Raw genomic sequence first — 14,385 nt, 5'->3', positions numbered from 1 at the left:
CTGGATTCCCAGCAACGTGAGAAAGTTGTTTCACCCACTTTGTGCTTCACTAGTCATTAGCACAGTGTTAATGACTATACAATTCTTTATTTAATCAGAGCCTTCACTGTCCTCATTATGTCTCTACCTACTGTACATCTGAGATCCGAGGGCATTAGAGATGGGATATACAGAGGTACAAAGGCATTGTTAACATGGTTTACCCACTTTTTTATACTATAAGTGCGTAAAAGTTAACCTTCACTGGCTGACTGAAATATGTAAAAGGTAGATCTAATGCTCACATCATACACCTTTAGGGGCTGAAAAAAAGTATAAATTAAGATCTTTCTGAAAGGGTAATTGAAGTTTACCTGAAAGAAGTCAAGTTTATGGCCGTGATTATTATTACTCGACGTGTTAAGCACAAACGTCAGATTTATTACATGTTGCCCGTCACAGACAGAGGATTCATACGATAATTCAGTGATTAGTCCTCACAACAAGTGTGCTAAGGTCATTACATACAACATACAACTTTCATAAACGTGCATGCAGATGTCTTTTCTTTTTTCTTCTTTCAATTTAACCTGTCACTTGCTTGTGTAATGCGTGTTTGATCATTTAAAGACGTGGATGCCATAGGGTCAAATTTTGCCCATAGTTTACTGTATTTTACAGTACATGTAAAAATATAAAACCATCTGCATGTTTTTGTTTTGATGGCTAGTGTGGTTATCAGTGAGCCTTTCTGAATTGTACTATTGTCTCTCAGTCACAAACCGGTGAACATTCACTGCTGCACACTTTCTCCGGAGTGGATTAAATGGATGCTGAAATGATGCAGTAATACCCTTAATATACACCATATTTGGATCAACATTTTAGATGTAAACCCTGTAAGTCAATAGAAAAACATGTGTTATACCACGTAATAGTGCCTGAAGGTGAAATCCTCAGCTGAGTGGTTCTCCTTCTCAAAGTACAGAGTTATGGATCTCCTATATCTAATTTAGTCTACAATTAATTTTACTTGCTTGCTCCATTAAAAAATAGTGTATCATTAATTGCTTCATTTTTCAATTAGACGGACTAATAGCTTTCAGAATTAAGATTCTAGTCTGCTAAATTGATATTCATGCTTCTTGCTTTTCTTGTTAAATAAAGAAAATAAAATATTTAATTATTGAATATTAAGATATCTTGTTGGCTATGTATTTTGTGAACACTAACTGAGTGTGCAGTCATTTTCTGACAAAGCATCAAAAAACATGACATCTAGCACAGGCTTATTTCAAGCTTCTACATGAAAAATATCACAGTTTTTCTAGTTAAGCAACAGTTTGAGCTTTGAGTTTCAGCTTTGAAGATCAGAGAATCAGAATGTAAATTGATGCTTACATCTATCGGGGATGTCATGGGTGCATTATTCATAATCTGCGCTGTCAGATAGAACAGTGTCAGGTAGTTAGTTTGCAGTTTTGCCCCCACAAAGGATAATTTTTTCCATAGTAGGCCTACATCTATATGCAAAGACAAGTCAAGTTTTTAAAGTGGAATTTCAGCAGGGAACAAGTGTCAAAAATAGCATGCTATTAACCTCTCTATGTAAATTTATGGCAGCACTATAATTAGTCTAGTTGTCAGAGAGTGAAATATACTTGGGTATAAATATATGTGGGTCACAGTCTAATTTTCATCACCCATGCATAATCAGTGCGAAGCCTCACAAAGCACTGGTAAAAGTCCACAGTATTATTCACAAAGCCTGACAATAGTGAAGCCAGTTTACTGCCATCAGTAGTGTGCTAAAATACTGTGCTTTTACACCGTTCTTTTTAAAGCTGATTGCCAAAGATAATAGATGAGAAGCTTTCAGATGAATGGAACACAAAGATGAAAGGTTTTATTTGAATTCAAATAAACTGTTTATCGATATTTAGAAGCTGTTTGAACTGCAGTGCCAGTTTATTGTACTGTTCTACCCTGCTTCCAACTGTATTGTAACAATCTACTAACAGTCTATAGCTCTCCTGCACTCCTGCTCATCATTGTGTGTCTGTGCGTGGCCTTGGTAGACACATCAGGTTCCACCAGAGGGAGCTTTAAGCAAAGCCACTCATGTATAGTAAGTTACCTGTACCCGGTGAGACCCACTAACAATATTACTGCTATGTTCAATAAACCATATAGGACAACAGTGCACAGAGCAATCGCTACATAAATTGATAACTTTTTTCTTTCTTTGATAGTTTTTGTTCACGGTTAAAATGGATTAGAGTTATCTGTGGGGACCCAGGAAATGGGATCTGGTGATTAGTGATAAGGTCAATGTCCCAGAAAGAAGAAAATATTATCCAGGCCTCACAGACATAAAAACTTAGTCTGAAAAAAGAGTGACACAAACATCCTGAATATAGACTGTTGTATTCCAAAATTTGCTGGCAGTGCCCCTTTTCGTTTATATGGGTTACATGTGAGATTTCTAATTAACTGATAAAAATTGGTGATGTATGATGTGTGACATGTGATTTCTCTCATCCCATTACGAGCCTATCAGCAACCTCAGATAACGAGAGCTATCCCCGATCAACACCAGGGGGTGCAATTATATAAGTGACTTCAATTATGAAGGCCTTGTGTGGCAGTCTACAAGTATTTACTTTGCAGATTACAGACGGAGACCAAGAGCACAATATAATTCAAAATTAATTAGGCTACATAGCCTGCTCAGAGCCAAAACATTTCTTATCTGTGTGATGACATATTTTATCACTTTTGTATCTTGGCTAATTAGAGTGTGTGTGTCCCTTTTCCGTGTTAATTCATAATTGTGATACATCATGCTTTTAGATGATTTGCAACACCAATGATGTTTCCTAAATACGCACAAAAAAGCAAGAAGTAGATTATTTCTATATAAAATGTAAATAACACATATCTGTAAAACTAGAAATCTCCATCTTTAGTTTTCTGATGATCCGGGCCATAACAAAATGACGTCAACACAACATATGCATGTATTTATAAGTGCGTGCGTGTGCGTATGCGTGGGCATGCCAGTGAGATGGGCTTATGACAGTGTCATCACAGATGGCTAATCATGTGGAACAATGGGCACAGAGGCAAGGAACAGGGAGTGGAGAAATGTGATCTGGCCTTGAAAATTTGATCCTGCTTAATATGGATGCTGTGTTTTGAAAAGATGTAAATTTAGCATGCAGTCTGCAGCCAGCTCCTTAACAAACAGATGCCAGAGAACACACTGGTAATTGTATTATCCCCCGTGGCTCGTTCATGTGCATTTACACAAGGCGTTATTTCCACGTTCAACCCATTTTTGGGACTTCTCATCGTACCTTTTGTGTGCATCCTTGAAGCCTGAAGATAAAGTCACACCCTGTCTCCTTAACCAGGCTTGACACACACACTCAATCATGGCAGTTCAATAGATTGTCAACATAAGAAGAACTTTTCAGAGGGAATAGATGAATGTCAGTCAATAAGTGGCTGACAGGTCAATAGATATCGCTGACCTTGTTGTCAGGGGCGTGAGTTGAGAGGCTGGAGATCGAGAGAGACTGTTAAGGGGGGAAGGAGAAGAGGGATCTCCTTCCCCATGCTTCATCCTCGGGCTTAGTTAGAACAACTGCGCAGAATGCGACTCCCCTATTTGTAATAGAATACCTTAGAGAACTATACCAGTGTCCTTTTATGTTTAAGCCATGGATGTACCGGAGAACTGAATAATTTATCTAAGATTCATTCCAGTGGAAGTTGCTCACCAAGTGTATATGCTGAAAACATTCCTCGTCTGCATTTTTGGGCCCATAGCACATGCAGGTAAGAGTCCGCCTCTGACTGAGCAAGTTGACGCCCTGAACACATTAATAGCAGATTACAGATTGATTTTCTACATTGTGAAGGTCAATTTGCTGAGTCTTGAAACTTACGTGAGATAGCTATTCCACTTTGTTGAAAATTTAATCGTTAACCACTGCTATATTACCATCACTTGGTAATAGAACTTGGCAATGAAACTGTGAGCATGTAGGCCATATTATGAAATCCCTTCTTATTTAACGGTGCCGGGCAAGGATTTCCCTAAACTTGTGAGTTGGCTTTTGAGCGGTTTGGTTGTTTTTTTTTTTCCTTCCATGTTGGATTATTCTGACAAGTAAGTCATGAAGGAAATGCTTTTTGGCAGCTGTCAAATTCTAGTTCAGTTAGCCAACTCGCATGAAAAGAATTTATTTATGTGCTAGATACATACATTATGAACAGTACCTTACAGAGTAAAGATCACGTAAAGAGTTTGCATTTAGCAACCTTGTCACTCCCCATAAACCAGGATCAGCACAGTGGAGACTGGGGAGCGACAATAAATTAACAAATTTACAGTAGGAAGCAAGGTAGGGTATACCAGAAAACTTCCAAATACCCAAGCTGAACACGTCAAGTCTATCTCATGCAAAATCCAAATCAAGATGCCAAAAGACCAGTTAAGTTGTCATTGAATATTTTATTTGCAAATGAAAGAGTAATAACTCAGAGGTCGTAAAAATATACATTTTTTACTTGTGATATTTACATGGATTGTTTTCATCAAACGAACAAACAAAAAAAATCTGTACTGTTTTACAAAACCAAAGAGAAGCCACAGCAAGAGAAAGAGATGAGAGTAAATAAAACAAAAGTGTTGTATATTTCCCGTCCTAACGCCGCGCCGAGCGTGTCGCCCCCTGACCTGATCGAAACAATGCAGTCAAGAGGAACAGCCAACCACACAGATCCCACACAGGCCGGTGATGAGAATAGCACACAAAAAAGTGCAAAATACATGGATGAAAAAATTGAAATAAAGATGAAGACAAAAATAAGGCTTCATAAAATTTTTCTGTGAATATATTTACAATTGTAGATTTTTTTTAATTTAATTTTTTTTTTTTTTTTTTTTAGCCGAATACAGTTATGTTACATCAAAGCAAAGCATTCCCGTTCCTCTGCTCAATCTCCTATGACATGCAGGTACCTTTGCTTTCCTTCTTGAGGTTGACATCAGCCCCAACCATCTCCTCTCTGAAAAGTAACAATACATCACATTCCCTTATACTGAGACAAAAGGCCAAACCACAAAGTCTGAGCATCACTTTGCCCTACTCAACAGCTTTCATCAGTAATGAAACTGTTTAATAGAACATAAAACATTATGGCTATGTGAGATTCACACTCCTATCAAATAAAGCAGGATAACCATTAATGATTTTATGTTTACTGCACCTTAGAGTGTTGATAATAAGACAATATGAAGTGCTGATGGATACTGTTTTAAAGAATGATATTGGATGTGCTGCTGACACTCTGAGGTGTGCTAAGACTTCCCTCCTCCACTCTCTACTAAACTGACAAATACTCTTTAAAATGTATTTGATGGAAAGAGCGCAAGTTTGTCTGGCCACAAAGCTGCACACAGATGTAGAGAGAGATGCAATGCGAGGGCTCATAAACTGGGGGCTCTGCCACCTGAGACTTGCAGTTGCTGGAAAGCAAATCAAAAAGCTTGGAGGAATTTAACAGCTGGAAGACTTGCATCCCATCCTCCACCTCCAACGCTACTTTCATCTGTGGTGGAGGGAATTTCAGTGGCAGGAGCCTACAGCCCTGGCTCAATATCAATCCTCTTATATCTCTCCTGATTCTCTGTACTTCTCTTGCAGATTCCCTTGAAAAAAGTCTTGAAGCATATGCTACCCAGATTGTGAGAGCATAACTGTGTCTGTCTGTCTGTCTGAGTGCATGTGTTTCTGCATGCATGTGTGTTGTTACAGTAGTTGTCTTTTTATATCTGTGTGTGTGCTTGTGTGTGCAGATGTCCCCTGGGTCATGCCGTGTAGAGTGTCCCTTCCTGTGCTGAATTTGGTATCCTGGTTCCATCAGTCAGTCATAATACCTCCAGACATTCAATCCATCAAATTGATTTTGAAGAAGCAGAAATAAGAAGGATTGCTGTTTGGGCTTTTATTTGTCCAAACTGCGTGTGTGTTTGTGAGCGTGTGTGTGCACGTGCAACTTTGAATGTGCATGAAGCACAGACCTGTGTTTCCATGTGCACCTGAACATGCCACGTGTACCTGTTTGTGTGTGTGTATATACAACTTTTACCTGTATGCATTGTGTGTGTATGTGTGTGTTTTGAGATGCCATCAGTACAACCAGGGTCAAGTGCATTCTATGTTAAGACAGCAAGAGCAGGGAGAGAGCGTGCAAGCGGCCTCCAGAGCTGACAATGGTTATGAATTATGGACGTTCTTTGTCTCGAGATGCCACCCCCACAAGCAAAAACACGACTGCCGCCTGTGAAGCCAAGTTCAATAGGCATGTAAGTCATTGAAAATGAAAATAAACACTGCCAGTCTGCAGTCATATCAATTTAGATAGAGGTTACTTTGCCTGACTGGATCTTTCTCACTCATTGAATGGCTAACATGAGATTGTGTGGGTGTGGCCCAAGGGCTTATACTGAATTTACATGCACACACCCACACATACACACTCACACACATTCACAAACATGCATGCATGCACGCAAGCACGCACACACACACACACACACACACACACACACACACACACACACACACACACACACACACACACACACACACACACACACACACACACACAGTATCTTCCCTGGTCAAATATGCACTGCTGTCTCTAGTGGAATATAAAAGGCATTTTTTCTAAATTTCCCTTACAGTTAGGTCACATGTGAAATCCCAGATCTGAAGTCAAACCACGTGTTTTTCAGACAGATGTTGGTTTTCAGAACTTTAGATGCTAAATGATCTCATCTGATGGTTTTACTTCAGAATAAAAATTCAGATTTGTAAGTGAAACAAGAGTAAAACTTTGCTACTGGTGCAGCGACAAAAGCAATGTTCATTACAGGCTATAATATTAAAGTGTTGTTGATCAAGTGTTGTTGATCACTACTCTTAGAAACAGTAGTGGAGTTAAAACTGATACGTTTTGTCCTGGTAGCTGAGACCAAAGAATCATTAAAATAAAAACAGGCTCAAGTGCTAATTCTTGGCTCAAGTGCTAATTTTTTAACGGGATGGTGTGGCAGATTAAAGGTCAGAGTCTACCAAAATATTCATCATGTGTCGACTATAAATACTCGTAGCAGATTCTGTGGGAATCTGGCAGTGACTTTTTGAGATAACTTGTTATTGACGAAAGTGCTGATCAAGGGCAAATTTTGATCCAATGGTGTTGCTTCAGGAAAGGTCATCGTGTCACTTTAATCAAAAGAAATTATAGTCATAGCATCAATAAAATCCAATACAATAGCTGATGCATGAGAATTTGCCCTGTAGTTGTGAAGATATCTTGTAATGGCACAAGATGCCATTTTTTTTTTTTTTTATACACTTGCACTCTCCATTACAGATGCTAACATTTGTTTCACGTGAATTCACTTGTAACACAACATGTGTACTGAAAGTACATGGTTTAAATTCCCTTTTGGGTTTTCCATTGACTCATTTATAAGGGGGTAATCTCTCCTCACATAATCTTATTTATTAAATTAAATGACATCATGTGCGTATAACTATCTGTATGTACAATATAAAACAAGACTGATTACAGAATATACATTACATTGTCCCTTAACATGGGATTGCTTTCTCACCACGGATTATTCACTCTGCTTGGTGCTCGCTAGGCTGCATCTGTTATTACTGGGGCTAGTTTGTGAAGTTGTATCTCTCAGTATTTGCTGCTGTTGACCCTCAGAGTTGGATGTGAACAGAGACTTAACCACTGGTGTGCTGAAGATAAGGACAAAGAAAGAAACCATCAAAAGGAAGAGGGATTGCAAAGGCACACTAGATAGGCTACTTGCCTGTTTTTCAACTACTTTCAATCAAACTGCACTGGGTCTGTCTGAGGATACGACAAAGGGGGGATTGGCTGATAGCACAGCTCAACCAATAACCAAGCAGGACCCGATGATTCAGTGAGACAGCAATCGAGTTCCACTCCATTGTTATGAATCCAAGGAGAGTACTGTCACTGATACCATACACACCCTATACAATTAAAGTCTCCAGAGTCATACTCCTTGTTCCCTCATTCAGACTTACTAATTGTAAAATTAAACGTCAAGGTCAATTCTTTGTGACTTAGCTTGAATTGATTCAGTGCCTTATATGAGGCTGAAAATAATGGGATCCACCATCTTGTACATCACACATTCATGGTGACAGATTTTGGTTTCACTTCAGAAAGGTAACATGTAAACACAAGAGTAAAAAAGCAACAATAATAACCCATTCTAGGGATTGGTGGCACTTCTTAATATGGATGAATGGACACATAGCTGTCTGTCACCCTTTACAACCTGTTCAGAGAGAAGAGACACAGGAAAACAGAAACAAAGTAAAAGAAAAACAAGTCCAGCTGGTCTACTAGATGCTTATCCCCTATATTTAAAGTATTAACTTGCTATAGACCTAATACATACAATTTAATTATTCAGGAAATATATTCAGTACCAGAAAAGGATGTCCATAGATGTAGACAGGATGTGGGAGGGGGTAACAACTCCACTGATTTGACTCTACTGCCAATGCTTCATCCTTGTACCTGAAGTTTCCCCTGCTGATTGGTAAAGCAGATGAGCTGTTTGTGAGCCAGATGAGACAGTCTCCGTACCGCTGTGGTTTCACGCAGGTTCATTACGAGAGCACGAAAATACCGAGAGCACTGGGGCAGATGATGCACACGCCGTGCACTGCTTCTGTCCACATGGATGGGCGCAATCGGCCCAGCCCATGGGAGGTAAAGGGGTTTATGGTTTCAGAGCAGGTGCTGGAAGCAGCAAGTTGGAGGTGCAGGGTGACATGAATCACAGAATCACCCTCCCCCCTCACACACACCCCCACCCTGCCACCCCTCCACAGTCCCCACCTCCCAGAGAAAAAAACCACTAGCTGTCTGACGCTCTTGCACTTCCTTCGGTGTTTCCTCCCTGCTTGTATCCATCTTGTATTTGTTGAAAAGAGAAGCTCAACAGCCGTATGACTCCATTGGTACCTGGCTCAGAGTTTGGATGTACTTTATTATCCAGCCCTCCAATTTTTCCCCTCTTTTTCTCTGCTGCATGACTAACCCTTTGATTTGATAAATAAATAAAAGCTCTACTAAGGGGCTCCTTCCACCTCGCTGCACATGGTGCTTCCCTGTGCCTTCCAAAGCCAAAACAAGGAACTCAGAAAATAAGTACTGCCTTTAGCCATGAGACACAAACAGTTGCATCTCGGGTCTTGTTTTTTCTTTTGTTTTGTTGTTTATGTAATTCAGTAGGGGGCAAGCATGTTGTATTTTCCCTTTTTAAGTATGCATTCATTAAAAGTACTTTTGGACTTATACTATTGATTCTTTTAATTACATCCTTTTAACTAGTTGCATTTCTTTGTTTATGGAAGAGTCTTTAGGAGGGGGCTAGGGGGCTTGGGCAGGGATGGGAGTCTCACATGGCTGCAGGAAGGTGTTCGCTTTCAGTCTTACACAGTCTGAAAGGCCTTGGTCTGGGCGGGGACCATGAGGGTTGGGGGTGTCTGCCCAGACATGTTCCTAGAGTTGAATTTGGGAGTGGCAGGGGGCTCGGGGGTCTTGGGGGGCACCACTGTAGTGTAGGCTGGAGGGGACTGGGGGAAGCCTGGAGGCTGTCCATTTTCCTTCAGAGCTGCGACGGCAGGCGGGCGGGGGCGGTGACCACGCTGGGCACTGTTGTGCACCATAGATTGGGTGGAGGAGGCTCCGGAGCGTGAGCTGCCGGAGCGGGACGAGGACAGGGAGTTGGGCTTCACTAGTTTGGCCTTGGGAGCCTCCGCATCCTCCCTGTGGTTAGAAAAACACATGCAGAAAACAATGATGAAGGTTCATTCATTTTATATGAAATGTAACTCTAAAAATAGAGGAGAGGAACCCACACGCACACACACACACACACACACACACACACACACACACACACACACACACACACACACACACACACACACACACACACACACACACACACACACACACACACACACACAATGAACCACAAAGCAGCACAACACAGTACCATTCTCTAATACTATTCTAAGGCACTATTCACATGGGACAAGCATTATGTGGGAACCTCAAGTAATTCATGAGATACCCCCCAGCCTTTGAGTTTTGTGAAACACATTTGCATGGAATAATGATATCTGCTGAAATCACTAGTTCCCCAGATACAACTGTTAAAGGAAAAAAAAAAAGTTTTTTCTGAGAGCACAATGAAAATTTTCAGTCATAATTCTACTTTTGCCTCAGTTTGTCATGACAGATGGAGGATAAAAATGTGGCAAAAACGACTAAGAATTCAGCTGAGAGTAGCATTAATTGATCATTTGTGCCGTGATTGTTACTTGGATGGTACTAAAACTGCACAAGATCTTTGCAGTTATTATAAATCACTGTCACCAGGGTGTGTGGGTTGTGTGGCTAGGTCAGCAGGTAATATTACCACACTTATATAAGGCTATGCTTCTCTACAGAAAGTTAGAAATAGAAACCTCTCATCTGTGCACTGTTGGCCACCTGGTACCTTCTCAGACACACCAGAGAAGGTTCTCTAACTCTTGGAAAAAGTAAAATTTTTTAACAGCAGTGAGGTTGGTTCTAAATCCAAACCCGAGAGATGTGTGTCACTAAAGCTGGTGCGGTTGGTTTAAACACATTAGCGGAAAGGCTCAGACTCTTAACATGGTATAAAAACAGAAAACACCTCATAACATCTGCATTATTTACTTCAAGCTGTCTCTCAACTATGCTCCATTATTCATTGTTACATCAGTAAATATGCACCTACACCAACTCCAGTCTCTCACAAAAAAAAAATGCTGTTGCTTTTACAAGAGTCATTAGCGGTCCACAGGGTCCACCAATGCACGCAGGTTTTAAAGCGAGGAATAAACACTAGTGTGACCCCTCACTCTGATGCCTCACATACACACACAGAGAGACACACAAACAGAAATACAAACATGGAAGGAAGGGTGTTGTGAAGAAGAGACTCATAAAAGATAATTGATGAACACTTGGCCACCTGACCTTGTAGTTTTTATTTTTAGACACACACACACACACACACACACACACACACACACACACACACACACACACACACACACACACACACACACACACACACACACACACACACACACACACACACACACACACATAGGCAGGGAGACAGCAAACACATCCAAGCATATAGGGGCTGTTGCTGTGTCACTTAGCATTTGACTCACTCAGCTGTGGTTTAGAACAGTTTCAGCTGAACTGGTGAGTCATGGGGTAATACACAAGTTTCCACGCAGCAGCGTGCTAAGATGAACGTCAGTGCTCCATCAAACAAAGCTTGTGTTAGGCAGAACTGCCGTTAAACCAAATGTACGACCAACTCAACTTATGATCAAAAATAACACGTGTTTCAGAGGAATGCTGAATGTCACTGTGGTGTAAATTGAATTTCATGATTCATACAGCACTTTAAAAAATCTGTTTCTTCTTATCATTTTCTGAGTAATGTTTTCAAGAAATGTTTTAAGCAGTCAGAAAACACTGTAACATAGGACAATATGCATTTTAACATTTAAACTGTGGATAAACTGTATCAATTATTGATAGCTTATATAATTTTAAAAGAAATTGCAATATCAAATCCTCAAACTATTTGCCCATGCAAAAAAATTACTTAGAACTTAAAATGATTTCTTCTCACAGTTTTATTGTAAGAAATTATTTTAGGTTCTACTTAAGTCAATAGAAGCATTTAATTTTGGCCTCAAGACCTTCATCAAGGCAAGGTCTTCATCTGTTTAAAAAATAAAGATTTGATCTATTTTGAAATGATTGCATTGGACCTCAGCATCCAGCAGAACCTACATCAAACATGAAAGGAAAGTAGATTTAGTAATTTGGGTTGACTGTAACATTTACATTTTGTTTGTTTATATTTTGTTTTTTTGGTCATTGTTATACTATTGTTTCAGGTGACAGAATGACACATGTGGCTCACCTGCTGGATTTGCATACATGTGTAGTCGTCTAGGCATGAGCTCATACCTGCGGGAAGCTGGGATACTGAAGATGTGCAGCACCCACATCTCCAGGTGCACCACCCCCCAGTCCCAAGTGGCTGCGGAAGCCTACATTTTCATTGTTGCAAGATATCTTTTTTTCTGTCTCTATATACCCCACCTGCCTCTGTCTCTTTCCCACGAGATACCTTGTTTTTTCCTGAGATATATTATAGTTCATTTTAAATGCATGCAATTATACAATATTAAATTTGGTTTGTACTTAAGAGTAGTAGTGGAGCATACCTACAGAACAAATCAAGGAGTTAGTGATTTCTGAGCATAAGGTTTGAACTTATTTAGGGTAAAGTGCAGCTAAACACAGCAACAGCCCCACAAAGATACAGAAACGAAAGAAGACACAGAGACACACATGCATGAATATCTGCCCTCATAATCTAATCCCACACAATTTTAGTATTTAGGATGCATTTTAATACAGTAAAACAGAGCAAAAAGACAAAAAAAATGAAACACTCAGAGAAGAAAGGAGGATGAATAAACCTGATTTCATTTGGCGTCTCCTCCTCCTCGTACTTCTTTTTCTCTTTCTTCCGGAAGACGAGCCAGATGATTAATATGACAATGAGGACACCAAGTGATATTCCCACCACTGCACCTGCTACCATCCCTACATCCCTCACATCTGTGAACAGAAAGGAGAACGTGATGAGAGATAGAGTCACTTATTGTCACATATTGTTCATAGTTTTCATTCTTAATGTTAAATTCACAAATTCCTAAGGTTCATGCTCATTAAGTGGAAATACTTCAACACTCCCTACGTCAGTGCCACAATGGCACCAGGGCTATCAAACTGTTTCTGCTGAGGCGCTCGATGTGTAATTTTCTCGACACATGACCCCAACCGTCCTGGGCTTCTCCTGAAATGTATTAGAGTGACAGTGGAACATAACTGTTGGAGCAGAGGCGGTGACCAGTCGCCACCAGTTTAAGGCTAGTGCAGTCACTAGTGTTGGAGCTCTCGGGGAAAATGGGGAGGGTGAGTGTGGGAGGTAGATAGAAAGGCAGAGAGGGGGAACAAATGTATGTCCAACTGCAGTTTGAAACAATAACCATCAATCAGTGTGGCAGATTGGTGTGAGGTGAACGCCGTGAGGTCGACTCTCCCCTCCCTCCCAAAACTCACGCTGCATTGTGACCTCGATTGTGCAGTTTTCCTCTCCAACGTCATTGCTGGCGGTGCACCTGTAGACCCCTGTGCTGTCCATGGTGAGATTCCTAAGGGTCACAATCTCTGGGTTTTTGAGATCTGGGGAATAAAAGCAGTTAATACAGACATCTGGTGAGACTGCTGGTTTTTACCAATGACTATTTATGTTGTTCAAGCACTCTTGCATGTTTACTGTCCCCACTGTCAATTACATTTGAAGAATACGAGAGGCAACTAAAATATATATCATTACTTGAGAAAGAGAGCGAGAGAGAGATAGAGACAGCCAGAGCATGAGGAAGAGAAAGAGACATTGATGGAGTGTTTATTTAAGAAGGAGGCCCATCACACTGAGGAGGACTTAAGGAGAGAAGCAGGAGTGTGTCTGAGAGAGCGATGGAGCCCCACAGCCCCATGGGATATTTAGTCATCCCTACCAATGAGAACCATGTGAAATTTACCTTTCACCAGACCCATAAAGAATGGCTGCTGACGCTGTGTGTTATTGTCCAATGAAAACTAATTAGACTGAACAGGTGTTGTTTGGTGGAGGTCATTAATTTGAAGGTTTTTGTCTGGGCACGAGCCATCACGGATGCCAGTTGAGCACTGGAGGGAAAACTGAGACAGAGAGGTTGGCACCCTGGGGGTGTTTGTTCTGGTTTAGAGAATACACAGTGGGGAGAATTGCCCTACCATTAACTCTTTTGCTATAAACTGTCTATATTACTATTTCGAGGCGGATATGCCTGGTTATGATCCAAGATGGATGCCAGAATCCACAACATGTGAATGAAGTGTGCCTCAGGGCTTCTACTGAGCCAATGTGTGTTTTTTTTTTTTTTGGTACAGAATGTAGTGGGGGCTGCCAGTCCAGCTCTGCGTGTTACATTTGATTTTCTCCGCTTTACACACAATCCAAAAAAATACTCACTCCACACTGACTTCATGCGCACAGGTATAATTCACTTGAGCCCTGCTGACATTTCAACGTCACAGATATCTTCATCAGATCATAGTATCAGCCTGGATCCTTGTGTT

At 40.6% G+C, this 14,385-nt stretch overlaps 1 protein-coding gene across 1 annotated transcript in view; it reads right to left on the bottom strand.

Moving 5' to 3' along the window:
- Positions 1 to 7,392: 7,392 nt before the first annotated feature.
- clmpb (CXADR like membrane protein b) overlaps positions 7,393 to 14,385 on the bottom strand; it is a 65,001-nt gene continuing 58,008 nt past the window's right edge. Inside the window, exons 5-7 of the mRNA XM_040131716.1 lie at positions 13,321 to 13,443; positions 12,675 to 12,816; positions 7,393 to 9,891 (exon numbers count right to left, since the gene is read on the bottom strand). Of these exons, the coding sequence (XP_039987650.1) occupies positions 9,555 to 9,891; positions 12,675 to 12,816; positions 13,321 to 13,443 (602 nt within the window). The 3' untranslated portion in view covers positions 7,393 to 9,554. The remainder of the gene's footprint in view (positions 9,892 to 12,674; positions 12,817 to 13,320; positions 13,444 to 14,385) is intronic.

The sequence above is a fragment of the Xiphias gladius genome, chromosome 7, assembly GCF_016859285.1.
Source record: "Xiphias gladius isolate SHS-SW01 ecotype Sanya breed wild chromosome 7, ASM1685928v1, whole genome shotgun sequence".
NCBI lineage: Eukaryota > Metazoa > Chordata > Actinopteri > Istiophoriformes > Xiphiidae > Xiphias > Xiphias gladius.
This window is presented reverse-complemented; position numbering and strand designations above follow the sequence as displayed.